This window comes from Eucyclogobius newberryi, unplaced genomic scaffold (assembly GCF_026437365.1).
Source record: "Eucyclogobius newberryi isolate DKJ021-1_F unplaced genomic scaffold, fEucNew1.0.hap1 SCAF_21, whole genome shotgun sequence".
Classification (NCBI taxonomy): domain Eukaryota; kingdom Metazoa; phylum Chordata; class Actinopteri; order Gobiiformes; family Gobiidae; genus Eucyclogobius; species Eucyclogobius newberryi.
In genome coordinates, this window is record NW_027315846.1 from 24,717,497 (window position 1) to 24,731,398 (window position 13,902).

Genomic DNA, 13,902 nt, shown 5'->3' on the forward strand with positions numbered 1-13,902 from the left:
TGCACACACACCTAAAGTACTGCGCACACACCTAATGTACTGCGCACACACCTAAAGTACTGCACACACACCTAAAGTACTGCGCACACACCTAAAGTACTGCACACACACCTAATGTACTGCACACACACCTAAAGTACTGCGCACACACCTAAAGTACTGCACACACACCTAAAGTACTGCGCACACACCTAAAGTACTGCGCACACACCTAAAGTACTGCGCACACACCTAATGTACTGCGCACACACCTAAAGTACTGCACACACACCTAAAGTACTGCGCACACACCTAATGTACTGCGCACACACCTAAAGTACTGCACACACACCTAAAGTACTGCGCACACACCTAAAGTACTGTACACACACCTAAAGTACTGCGCACACACCTAAAGTACTGCACACACACCTAAAGTACTGCACACACACCTAAAGTACTGCACACACACCTAAAGTACTGTACACACACCTAAAGTACTGCGCACACACCTAAAGTACTGTACACACACCTAAAGTACTGCGCACACACCTAAAGTACTGCACACACACCTAAAGTACTGCACACACACCTAAAGTACTGCGCACACACCTAAAGCACTGCGCACACACCTAAAGTACTGCGCACACACCTAAAGTACTGCACACACACCTAAAGTACTGCACACACACCTAAAGTACTGTACACACACCTAAATTACTGTACACACACCTAAAGTACTGCACACACACCTAAAGCACTGCGCACACACCTAAAGTACTGCGCACACACCTAAAGTACTGCACACACACCTAAAGTACTGTACACACACCTAAAGTACTGCACACACACCTAAAGTACTGCACACACACCTAAAGTACTGCGCACACACCTAAAGTACTGCGCACACACCTAATGTACTGCGCACACACCTAAAGTACTGCACACACACCTAAAGTACTGCGCACACACCTAAAGTACTGCGCACACACCTAAAGTACTGCACACACACCTAAAGTACTGCACACACACCTAAAGTACTGTACACACACCTAAAGTACTGCACACACACCTAAAGTACTGTACACACACCTAAAGTACTGCACACACACACCTAAAGTACTGCGCACACACCTAAAGTACTGCACACACACCTAAAGTACTGCACACACACCTAAAGTACTGCGCACACACCTAAAGCACTGCGCACACACCTAAAGTACTGCGCACACACCTAAAGTACTGCACACACACCTAAAGTACTGCACACACACCTAAAGTACTGTACACACACCTAAAGTACTGCGCACACACCTAAAGTACTGCGCACACACCTAAAGTACTGCGCACACACCTAAAGTACTGCGCACACACCTAATGTACTGCGCACACACCTAAAGTACTGCACACACACCTAATGTACTGCACACACACCTAAAGTACTGCGCACACACCTAAAGTACTGTACACACACACCTAAAGTACTGCGCACACACCTAAAGTACTGCGCACACACCTAAAGTACTGCGCACACACCTAAAGTACTGCGCACACACCTAATGTACTGCGCACACACCTAAAGTACTGCACACACACCTAATGTACTGCACACACACCTAAAGTACTGCGCACACACCTAAAGTACTGCACACACACCTAAAGTACTGCACACACACCTAAAGTACTGTACACACACCTAAAGTACTGCACACACACCTAAAGTACTGCGCACACACCTAAAGTACTGCGCACACACCTAAAGTACTGCGCACACACCTAAAGTACTGCGCACACACCTAATGTACTGCGCACACACCTAAAGTACTGCACACACACCTAAAGTACTGCACACACACCTAAAGTACTGTACACACACCTAAATTACTGTACACACACCTAAAGTACTGCGCACACACCTAAAGTACTGCGCACACACCTAAAGTACTGCGCACACACCTAAAGTACTGCGCACACACCTAATGTACTGCGCACACACCTAAAGTACTGCACACACACCTAATGTACTGCACACACACCTAAAGTACTGCGCACACACCTAAAGTACTGCGCACACACCTAAAGTACTGCGCACACACCTAAAGTACTGCGCACACACCTAATGTACTGCGCACACACCTAAAGTACTGCACACACACCTAAAGTACTGCGCACACACCTAAAGTACTGCACACACACCTAAAGTACTGCACACACACCTAAAGTACTGCGCACACACCTAAAGTACTGCGCACACACCTAAAGTACTGCGCACACACCTAATGTACTGCGCACACACCTAAAGTACTGTACACACACCTAAAGTACTGCGCACACACCTAAAGTACTGCGCACACACCTAAAGTACTGCGCACACACCTAAAGTACTGCGCACACACCTAAAGTACTGCGCACACACCTAATGTACTGCACACACACCTAAAGTACTGCGCACACACCTAAAGTACTGCGCACACACCTAAAGTACTGCGCACACACCTAAAGTACTGCGCACACACCTAATGTACTGCGCACACACCTAAAGTACTGCACACACACCTAAAGTACTGCGCACACACCTAAAGTACTGCGCACACACCTAAAGTACTGCACACACACCTAAAGTACTGTACACACACCTAAATTACTGTACACACACCTAAAGTACTGCGCACACACCTAAAGTACTGCGCACACACCTAAAGTACTGCGCACACACCTAAAGTACTGCGCACACACCTAATGTACTGCGCACACACCTAAAGTACTGCACACACACCTAATGTACTGCACACACACCTAAAGTACTGCGCACACACCTAAAGTACTGCACACACACCTAAAGTACTGCACACACACCTAAAGTACTGTACACACACCTAAAGTACTGCACACACACCTAAAGTACTGCACACACACCTAAAGTACTGTACACACACCTAAAGTACTGCGCACACACCTAAAGTACTGTAAACACACCTAAAGTACTGTGCACACACCTAAAGTACTGCACACACACCTAAAGTACTGCACACACACCTAAAGCACTGTACACACACCTAAAGTACTGCGCACACACCTAAAGTACTGCGCACACACCTAAAGTACTGCACACACACCTAAAGTACTGCACACACACCTAAAGCACTGTACACACACCTAAATTACTGTACACACACCTAAAGTACTGCACACACACCTAAAGTACTGCACACACACCTAAATTACTGTACACACACCTAAAGTACTGCGCACACACCTAAAGTACTGCACACACACCTAAATTACTGCGCACACACCTAAAGTACTGCACACACACCTAAATTACTGTACACACACCTAAAGTACTGCACACACACCTAAAGTACTGCACACACACCTAAAGTACTGCACACACACCTAAAGTACTGCGCACACACCTAAAGTACTGTGCACACACCTAAAGTACTGTGCACACACCTAAAGTACTGCACACACACCTAAAGTACTGCGCACACACCTAAAGTACTGCACACACACCTAAAGTACTGCACACACACCTAAAGTACTGCGCACACACCTAAAGTACTGCGCACACACCTAAAGTACTGCGCACACACCTAAAGTACTGCGCACACACCTAAAGTACTGCACACACACCTAAAGTACTGCACACACACCTAAAGTACTGTACACACACCTAAATTACTGTACACACACCTAAAGTACTGCACACACACCTAAAGTACTGCACACACACCTAAAGTACTGCGCACACACCTAAAGTACTGCACACACACCTAAAGTACTGCACACACACCTAAAGCACTGTACACACACCTAAAGTACTGCACACACACCTAAAGTACTGCACACACACAAAGTACTGTGCACACACCTAAAGTACTGTACACACACCTAAAGTACTGTGCACACACCTAAAGTACTGCACACACACCTAAAGTACTGCACACACACCTAAAGTACTGCACACACACCTAAAGTACTGTACACACACCTAAAGTACTGCGCACACACCTAAAGTACTGCGCACACACCTAAAGTACTGCGCACACACCTAAAGTACTGCGCACACACCTAAAGTACTGCGCACACACCTAAAGTACTGTACACACACACCTAAAGTACTGCGCACACACCTAAAGCACTGCGCACACACCTAAAGTACTGCACACACACCTAAAGTACTGCACACACACCTAAAGTACTGCGCACACACCTAAAGTACTGCGCACACACCTAAAGTACTGCACACACACCTAAAGTACTGCACACACACACCTAAAGTACTGCGCACACACCTAAAGTACTGTACACACACCTAAAGTACTGCACACACACCTAAAGTACTGCGCACACACCTAAAGTACTGCACACACACCTAAAGTACTGCACACACACCTAAAGTACTGCGCACACACCTAAAGTACTGCGCACACACCTAAAGTACTGCACACACACCTAAAGTACTGCACACACACCTAAAGTACTGTACACACACCTAAAGTACTGCACACACACCTAAAGTACTGCACACACACCTAAAGTACTGTACACACACCTAAAGTACTGCACACACACCTAAAGCACTGTACACACACCTAAAGTACTGCACACACACCTAAAGTACTGTACACACACCTAAAGTACTGTACACACACCTAAAGTACTGCGCACACACACCTAAAGTACTGCGCACACACCTAAAGTACTGCGCACACACCTAAAGTACTGCACACACACCTAAAGTACTGTACACACACCTAAAGTACTGCACACACACCTAAAGTACTGTACACACACACCTAAAGTACTGCGCACACACCTAAAGTACTGTACACACACCTAAAGTACTGTACACACACCTAAAGTACTGCGCACACACACCTAAAGTACTGCGCACACACCTAAAGTACTGCACACACACCTAAAGTACTGCACACACACCTAAAGTACTGCACACACACCTAAAGTACTGCACACACACCTAAAGTACTGCGCACACACCTAAAGTACTGTACACACACCTAAAGTACTGCGCACACACCTAAAGTACTGCGCACACACCTAAAGTACTGCGCACACACCTAAAGTACTGCGCACACACCTAAAGTACTGCGCACACACCTAAAGTACTGTACACACACACCTAAAGTACTGCGCACACACCTAAAGCACTGCGCACACACCTAAAGTACTGCACACACACCTAAAGTACTGCACACACACCTAAAGTACTGCGCACACACCTAAAGTACTGCGCACACACCTAAAGTACTGCACACACACCTAAAGTACTGCACACACACACCTAAAGTACTGCGCACACACCTAAAGTACTGTACACACACCTAAAGTACTGCACACACACCTAAAGTACTGCGCACACACCTAAAGTACTGCACACACACCTAAAGTACTGCACACACACCTAAAGTACTGCGCACACACCTAAAGTACTGCGCACACACCTAAAGTACTGCACACACACCTAAAGTACTGCACACACACCTAAAGTACTGTACACACACCTAAAGTACTGCACACACACCTAAAGTACTGCACACACACCTAAAGTACTGTACACACACCTAAAGTACTGCACACACACCTAAAGCACTGTACACACACCTAAAGTACTGCACACACACCTAAAGCACTGTGCACACACCTAAAGTACTGCGCACACACCTAAAGTACTGCACACACACCTAAAGTACTGTACACACACCTAAAGTACTGCACACACACCTAAAGTACTGTACACACACACCTAAAGTACTGCGCACACACCTAAAGTACTGTACACACACCTAAAGTACTGTACACACACCTAAAGTACTGCGCACACACACCTAAAGTACTGCGCACACACCTAAAGTACTGCACACACACCTAAAGTACTGCACACACACCTAAAGTACTGCACACACACCTAAAGTACTGCACACACACCTAAAGTACTGCGCACACACCTAAAGTACTGTACACACACCTAAAGTACTGCACACACACCTAAAGTACTGCACACACACCTAAAGTACTGCGCACACACCTAAAGTACTGTACACACACCTAAAGTACTGCACACACACCTAAAGTACTGCGCACACACCTAAAGTACTGCACACACACCTAAAGTACTGCACACACACCTAAAGTACTGCGCACACACCTAAAGTACTGCGCACACACCTAAAGTACTGCACACACACCTAAAGTACTGCACACACACCTAAAGTACTGTACACACACCTAAAGTACTGCACACACACCTAAAGTACTGCACACACACCTAAAGTACTGCACACACACCTAAAGCACTGTACACACACCTAAAGTACTGCACACACACCTAAAGCACTGTACACACACCTAAAGTACTGCGCACACACCTAAAGTACTGCACACACACCTAAAGTACTGTACACACACCTAAAGTACTGCACACACACCTAAAGTACTGTACACACACACCTAAAGTACTGCGCACACACCTAAAGTACTGTACACACACCTAAAGTACTGTACACACACCTAAAGTACTGCGCACACACACCTAAAGTACTGCGCACACACCTAAAGTACTGCACACACACCTAAAGTACTGCACACACACCTAAAGTACTGCACACACACCTAAAGTACTGCACACACACCTAAAGTACTGCGCACACACCTAAAGTACTGCACACACACCTAAAGTACTGCACACACACCTAAAGTACTGCACACACACCTAAAGTACTGCGCACACACCTAAAGTACTGCACACACACCTAAAGTACTGCACACACACCTAAAGTACTGCACACACACCTAAAGTACTGCACACACACCTAAAGCACTGCGCACACACCTAAAGTACTGCACACACACCTAATGTACTGCACACACACCTAAAGTACTGTACACACACCTAAAGTACTGCACACACACCTAAAGTACTGCACACACACCTAAAGTACTGCACACACACCTAAAGTACTGCACACACACCTAAAGTACTGCACACACACCTAAAGTACTGCACACACACCTAAAGTACTGCGCACACACCTAAAGTACTGTACACACACCTAAAGTACTGCACACACACCTAAAGCACTGCGCACACACCTAAACTGACTGAGCTTTATTTCCCTAGTTTGTCCACACAGTCGGATCATGGGCCGGATCTTCTTGGACCACATCGGGGGGACGCGCCTCTTCTCCTGCGCCAACTGTGACACCATCCTGACCAACCGCTCCGAGCTCATCTCCACACGCTTCACCGGGGCAACGGGCAGAGCCTTTCTCTTCAACAAGGTATCACACGCCATCAGCAGCACCTCACGGGTCAAGGGTCCGGGTCACAGGTCACGGGTCCGGGTCACGGGTCGGTCCTCTGGAGCCGGGTGAAAGGGGAACTTCAGGGTCGATTTCACATTCGAGTGTAACGATTATTATTGTCAGAATAAACATCACGATTTAACGATTATTCACGGTTATTAACATCATGAACACATTACCTACTGCTCAATACTTCCTGCTTTACAAAATCAACTTTCTGAACGATCAATTGGACATAAACAGCAAGAAAACAAAGCAAGATTAACTTTTTTGAGGAAAGGCTGAGCAGAAAGGGTTATAATTAAACGAAAAGCCACGATTTTAGAAGCAAAATTAAGTTATTTGCTTCTAAAACTGTCACTTTTAATTTAATTGAACTAAAATATACCTAATTTAGTTTGAAAACTGTCACTTTTCTTTAAATTGAATACAAAAAATAGATAAAAATGATTCTAAAAATGTCCCGATTCAAATTTTTAATCTTTCCGATGATATTTTGACCTAAATAATCACGATTGTCGATGAACCTAATAATCGTGAAATCATTTCTACAGTCGAGTGTCGTTCAGTTTCATTGTATTATTCATGCTTTATCGATAAATGCACCTGTGTGTCCCGTGACAGTTCCTCCGCTCACCCGTGCGCCCCCTTGTGTCCAGGTGGTGAACCTGCAGTACAGCGAGGTGCAGGACCGCGTCATGCTCACCGGCCGCCACATGGTGCGCGACGTCAGCTGCAAGAACTGCAACAGCAAACTGGGCTGGATCTACGAGTTCGCCACCGAGGACAGCCAGCGCTACAAGGAGGGGCGTGTCATCCTGGAGAGGGCGCTGGTGCGGGAGAGTGAGGGCTTCGAGGAGCACATACCGTCGGACAACTCGTGACGGAGCCGACCCAGCGCCGCGCCCGCCTCCCCTCACCGCCTCGCGCCTCCACACGCCGACCACACGCCGACCACACGCAGACCACACGCCGACCACACGCCGACCACACGCAGACCACTGAGGCTCCGGTGAAGCTCTACTCGCTCCAAGGCCTGAGACTCCTGCTGACCAGAAGAAGGATCTGCTGGTGCACGTGTTCTTTCTGAGTCTTACAGCGTCCTGGGACACCTCCACAGCGTCCTGGGACACCTCCACAGCGTCCTGGGACACCTCCACAGCGTCCTGGGACACCTTTGCAGCGTCCTGGGACACCCCACAGCGTCCTGGGACACCTCCACAGCGTCCTGGGACACCTTTACAGCGTCCTGGGACACCCCACAGCGTCCTGGGACACCTTTACAGCGTCCTGGGACACCCCACAGCGTCCTGGGACACCTTTACAGCGTCCTGGGACACCCCACAGCGTCCTGGGACACCCCACAGCGTCCTGGGACACCCCACAGCGTCCTGGGACACCTCCACAGCGTCCTGGGACACCTTTACAGCGTCCTGGGACACCTCCACAGCGTCCTGGGACACCTCCACAGCGTCCTGGGACACCCCACAGCGTCCTGGGACACCGCCACAGCGTCCTGGGACACCTTTACAGCGTCCTGGGACACCTCCACAGCGTCCTGGGACACCCCACAGCGTCCTGGGACACCGCCACAGCGTCCTGGGACACCTCCACAGCGTCCTGGGACACCTCCACAGCGTCCTGGGACACCCCACAGCGTCCTGGGACACCGCCACAGCGTCCTGGGACACCCCACAGCGTCCTGGGACACCTCCACAGCGTCCTGGGACACCTCCACAGCGTCCTGGGACACCCCACAGCGTCCTGGGACACCGCCACAGCGTCCTGGGACACCCCACAGCGTCCTGGGACACCGCCACAGCGTCCTGGGACACCTCCACAGCGTCCTGGGACACCTCCACAGCGTCCTGGGACACCCCACAGCGTCCTGGGACACCGCCACAGCGTCCTGGGACACCCTACAGCGTCCTGGGACACCGCCACAGCGTCCTGGGACACCCCACAGCGTCCTGGGACACCCCACAGCGTCCTGGGACACCTCCACAGCGTCCTGGGACACCGCCACAGCGTCCTGGGACACCTTTACAGCGTCCTGGGACACCTCCACAGCGTCCTGGGACACCCCACAGCGTCCTGGGACACCGCCACAGCGTCCTGGGACACCTCCACAGCGTCCTGGGACACCTCCACAGCGTCCTGGGACACCCCACAGCGTCCTGGGACACCGCCACAGCGTCCTGGGACACCCCACAGCGTCCTGGGACACCTCCACAGCGTCCTGGGACACCTCCACAGCGTCCTGGGACACCTCCACAGCGTCCTGGGACACCGCCACAGCGTCCTGGGACACCCCACAGCGTCCTGGGACACCGCCACAGCGTCCTGGGACACCTCCACAGCGTCCTGGGACACCTCCACAGCGTCCTGGGACACCTCCACAGCGTCCTGGGACACCGCCACAGCGTCCTGGGACACCCCACAGCGTCCTGGGACACCGCCACAGCGTCCTGGGACACCTCCACAGCGTCCTGGGACACCTCCACAGCGTCCTGGGACACCTCCACAGCGTCCTGGGACACCCCACAGCGTCCTGGGACACCGCCACAGCGTCCTGGGACACCGCCACAGCGTCCTGGGACACCTCCACAGCGTCCTGGGACACCTCCACAGCGTCCTGGGACACCGCCACAGCGTCCTGGGACACCGCCACAGCGTCCTGGGACACCCCACAGCGTCCTGGGACACCCCACAGCGTCCTGGGACACCTCCACAGCGTCCTGGGACACCTTCAGTGAAAGGACACTATTTCATTGGATCGAGAACAAAGACTAGATTTGAACAAAAGCGGTTTTAGATGATGAAAATGAGCTCATGAGACGATCGCATGTTTGTAACGATACCAGCAATTTTTCCCCTCAATTTAATGTTGAATAATTCTGACATTTAGCATTGATCTATTCATACTTTACAAGCAAATTCTTAAAGCTTCTTTTGGCTGTGCTTCTCCACATTCAGCTCAGACAATGACGGCAAATGAAGTGAACCATAAAACATAATCTAAAAGTTCAAGGTTTTAAGTCTAATATAAGTATCAGTTTTAATCTTCCAGAGCAGTAAATAATCTCAGTTATGTGTGTTTTTCTGTTACAAATTATGATCTTATCTCGCTTCACATTTGTATTTGAGCGTCACAAAAAATACAGTTTATGCTAAAGTATTTAACAAATCTGTGAATAAAATGAAAAACTAAAACCTAATAATCAGGTATTTCATAATCTCTAATTAAATACACAAATCATGTAAAAACAACACAGAAAACGATCAGAAATGTGTAAAAACCAGGTTCTGACATCACTCATTTTTTACTGATTATGTTCCACTTTTGCCTCCGTTCTGTGATTTAGAATGTTTTGTAATCAAAGTTTTCGCTTCAGAACAAATCCAATCATCTCAATCCAAACCGTGAACTCGTTTCCGAATCGAAACAAAATAAAAATAAATAGAATCTTGATAATGATTTGTTCTGTCCACCGTGTTAAAGATGTCACACGATGTCGGTTTTTCTCGCGTGTTTTTTTTGTCGACGTTTGTGGCCTTTTGACCGTTTCTCACTCGTTGCTTTTGCGCCGCTTCCGTCGTACAAACTATACTCCGCCTCTTTTTACTCCATGTCGTTTTGGCGCGAGCGAATCACGTGCGCTGGACGAGTTCCACAGAAACGTCTTATTGAATTCCAAATAAGAACCTGGATTTGAGCCATTTTGACATCATTTATGGAGTAAAATGTGCTTGAACCGTCTTACATTTGTGCTTTTTAGTGACATCCAGGTCAATATTTGGAATTCCAGTATTTGCAGTTCTTATATTTAGTATGTTTTGCAGTACAGTAGTAGTTTTAGCGTTCTTCTCCTCGTGTCCGCCGTGTGGCCATCAAATCCTGTGACGATGGCTGAACAATATATTCATATATTCTTTACATTGAAATGAGAGGGGTTTTATCTACTCTACTATTTATATTTCATGATTTGTTTTCTGAATGTGAGGGTGATACTCGAGTGTTCCTCCTGTAAAGTCAAAAGATTCATCTTTGAACATATTTTGTAAATAAATATAGGGGAAATCCTGCTGGAGTCTGACTGGGACCATGTGCTGCTGTTTGTCTTTTCATTTACATTTTAAATATTACATTTCTTTTATTTTTCAAACTTATCTTTTTATATACATTTATTTGTATTTATTTTTTCAAATGTATAAACTCATAAAAGCAAACACAGGGAATGAGAACAAGAAAAGACATCCAAAGAAATCATGACAAACCAAAACTCAAAGAAAACGTTCCATTTCGTCCACAATCTGTAGAAATAGTTTATTTTTCAAATTAAATCTTTTCCATTTGACTTTATTTTCATTTGAATGAAAACACAAACACAGAACAAACAGAAGAACACAATAATCCAGAGTGAAAAGACTCAAAAAAGAGCCACAAAAAAGAAAGAAAAAGTTAAAAAAAAATGGTATCTGTCCAATTTATAATGTTTTTAGTTTTTTTCTAGTCGTAGATCATTGCATTTTGAGGAAAAGGCTAATGACGTCAGTTCATGTGTTTTCAACCGTCATATTGACATGTATAAGTTAAACTCATTACATTGAAGATTATATTCCAGTTTGGTGTTTTTTTTAGGTTTAAAATCATCTCGAAAGTCACAGAAATCATTTTATGACAAAGACATTTCAAATTTTTTGTGTTTTTCTTTGGGACTTTGCTCTGGTTCCTGTAATTTTCAACATATTTTCCAACATTTCTTTTCAAACTAACACTTCACACTTAATTGATGTAAAACTCATTCATCATTTATATTCACAACAGGTTTTATTCCACCAAATAAAGTCAAAACTAGGAAATCATAAAACGCACTTTAATAACCAGCAATAATATCTGACACAATTCTCCATGAATAATAAAACGTATGTGCATTTGACTGAATCATATCATACATACTACTCAAATACTCTCTGCTGAAGCCTCTAGATGGCGATAGAGCTGCATTTAAATCCACTGAAGACTGGATTCTGAAAGAAGTGACAAGGTTTTACTGAAAATATTATTATTAATTTGAACTATTCATAAATAATAATAACAGCGGCCGATGACACTTTTTTGTGCCTATTTTACTGAACGACAGATGGACAAATTCACTGATGTGGAACGAAATATGAATAAAACAATATGCATATAATATAGTTCGATTTACACAGTTTTAGTCCCAGTTTAAGTGATCAATGTGTCGACTTGACCATGAATTCTCTGAAGTCTGCTCTTGACGTTGTCGCGCCGTTAAAACAGAAGGTCATTAGGCCAAAGCGCGCCTCCCCATGGTACAACCAAGAACTGCGTTCACATAAACAAAGAGTTAGAAAGTTAGAGGGATTATTTCGTCGCTCTCACACAGAAGAATCCCTAAAAGCATGGAAAAGTTGCCTGCTGTCCTATAAGCAGGCTCTGCGTAAGGCCCAAACCAGATATTATTCAAATCTAATAGAAGTCAACAAAAGTAACACTAAATTCCTTTTCAGCACTGTAGCTAGGCTAACAAACTGTCACAGTGCAGTAGAGCCCTCAATCCCAGCTACACTTAGCTCTGATGATTTCCTCCTATTTTTTAACAATAAAATAAAAACAATCAGAGATAAATTAGATGAAATTACCCCCGCTATTAGCCCTGAACTAGCCCAAGCTGTAAATCTAACGTCCCATATAAATCCACCTGTAAACTTAGAAAGGTTCACAGCTGTTGATCAAGCAGAGATAACTTCAGCCATTATGTCCTCTAAAAGCTCAACTTGTGTCCTAGACCCCATTCCAAGCAGACTCCTCAAAGACATTCTTCCCCTAATTATAGACCCTATTCTTAATATAATAAATACTTCACTCCAAAGTGGCTATGTTCCACAGTCCTTCAAACATGCAGTCATTAAACCTCTTCTGAAAAAGCCTAATCTAGATCCCGACCTATTGGTAAACTACAGACCTATTTCAAATCTTCCCTTCGTCTCTAAAATCCTTGAAAAAGTTGTAGTAAAACAGCTTTGTCGCCACCTGCAGGACAATAACTTATTTGAAGTTTTCCAGTCAGGGTTCAGAGCCCACCACAGCACTGAAACTGCACTAGTTAAAGTCACAAATGATTTTTTATTAGCCGCTGACGATGGACTGGTCTCAATCCTGGTTCTGTTGGACCTCAGCGCAGCGTTTGACACCATCGACCACAACATTCTACTGCAGAGGTTAGAATGTGATGTAGGTGTTGGAGGAACAGCCCTCAGCTGGTTTAAATCCTATCTATCTGATAGGTTCCAATTTGTTAATGTAAACCAGAGCTCCTCACCAAGCTCTAAAGTAATTTACGGTGTGCCACAGGGTTCGGTACTCGGTCCAATTCTGTTTACCCTTTATATGCTGCCGTTAGGCAACATTATCAGGTCACATGACATTAACTTCCACTGCTATGCAGACGACACTCAGCTGTATTTATCAATGAAACCTGATCAGAGCGATCAAGTAGACAGACTTAGTACTTGTGTGAAGGAGATAAAAACCTGGATGACACTAAACTACCTGCTTCTTAACCCTGA

At 46.2% G+C, this 13,902-nt stretch overlaps 1 protein-coding gene across 1 annotated transcript; it reads left to right on the top strand.

Moving 5' to 3' along the window:
• The first annotated feature begins 7,123 nt into the window (after positions 1 to 7,123).
• Positions 7,124 to 8,227, top strand: LOC140370489 (protein yippee-like 5). Its single transcript, XM_072457653.1, has 2 exons — positions 7,124 to 7,284; positions 7,968 to 8,227. Exons 1-2 carry the CDS (start codon positions 7,144 to 7,146, stop codon positions 8,190 to 8,192), a joined length of 366 nt encoding a protein of 121 aa, XP_072313754.1. The 5' UTR covers positions 7,124 to 7,143; the 3' UTR covers positions 8,193 to 8,227.
• Positions 8,228 to 13,902: the final 5,675 nt, after the last annotated feature.

Excerpts from the sequence above, each read along its gene's own strand:
- LOC140370489 (XM_072457653.1), top strand. The coding sequence starts at position 7,144 with ATGGGCCGGATCTTCTTGGACCACATCGGGGGGACGCGCCTCTTCTCC. Across the intron at positions 7,285-7,967 it reads GAGCCTTTCTCTTCAACAAG|GTGGTGAACCTGCAGTACAG; the intron begins GTATCACACGCC and ends CCTTGTGTCCAG.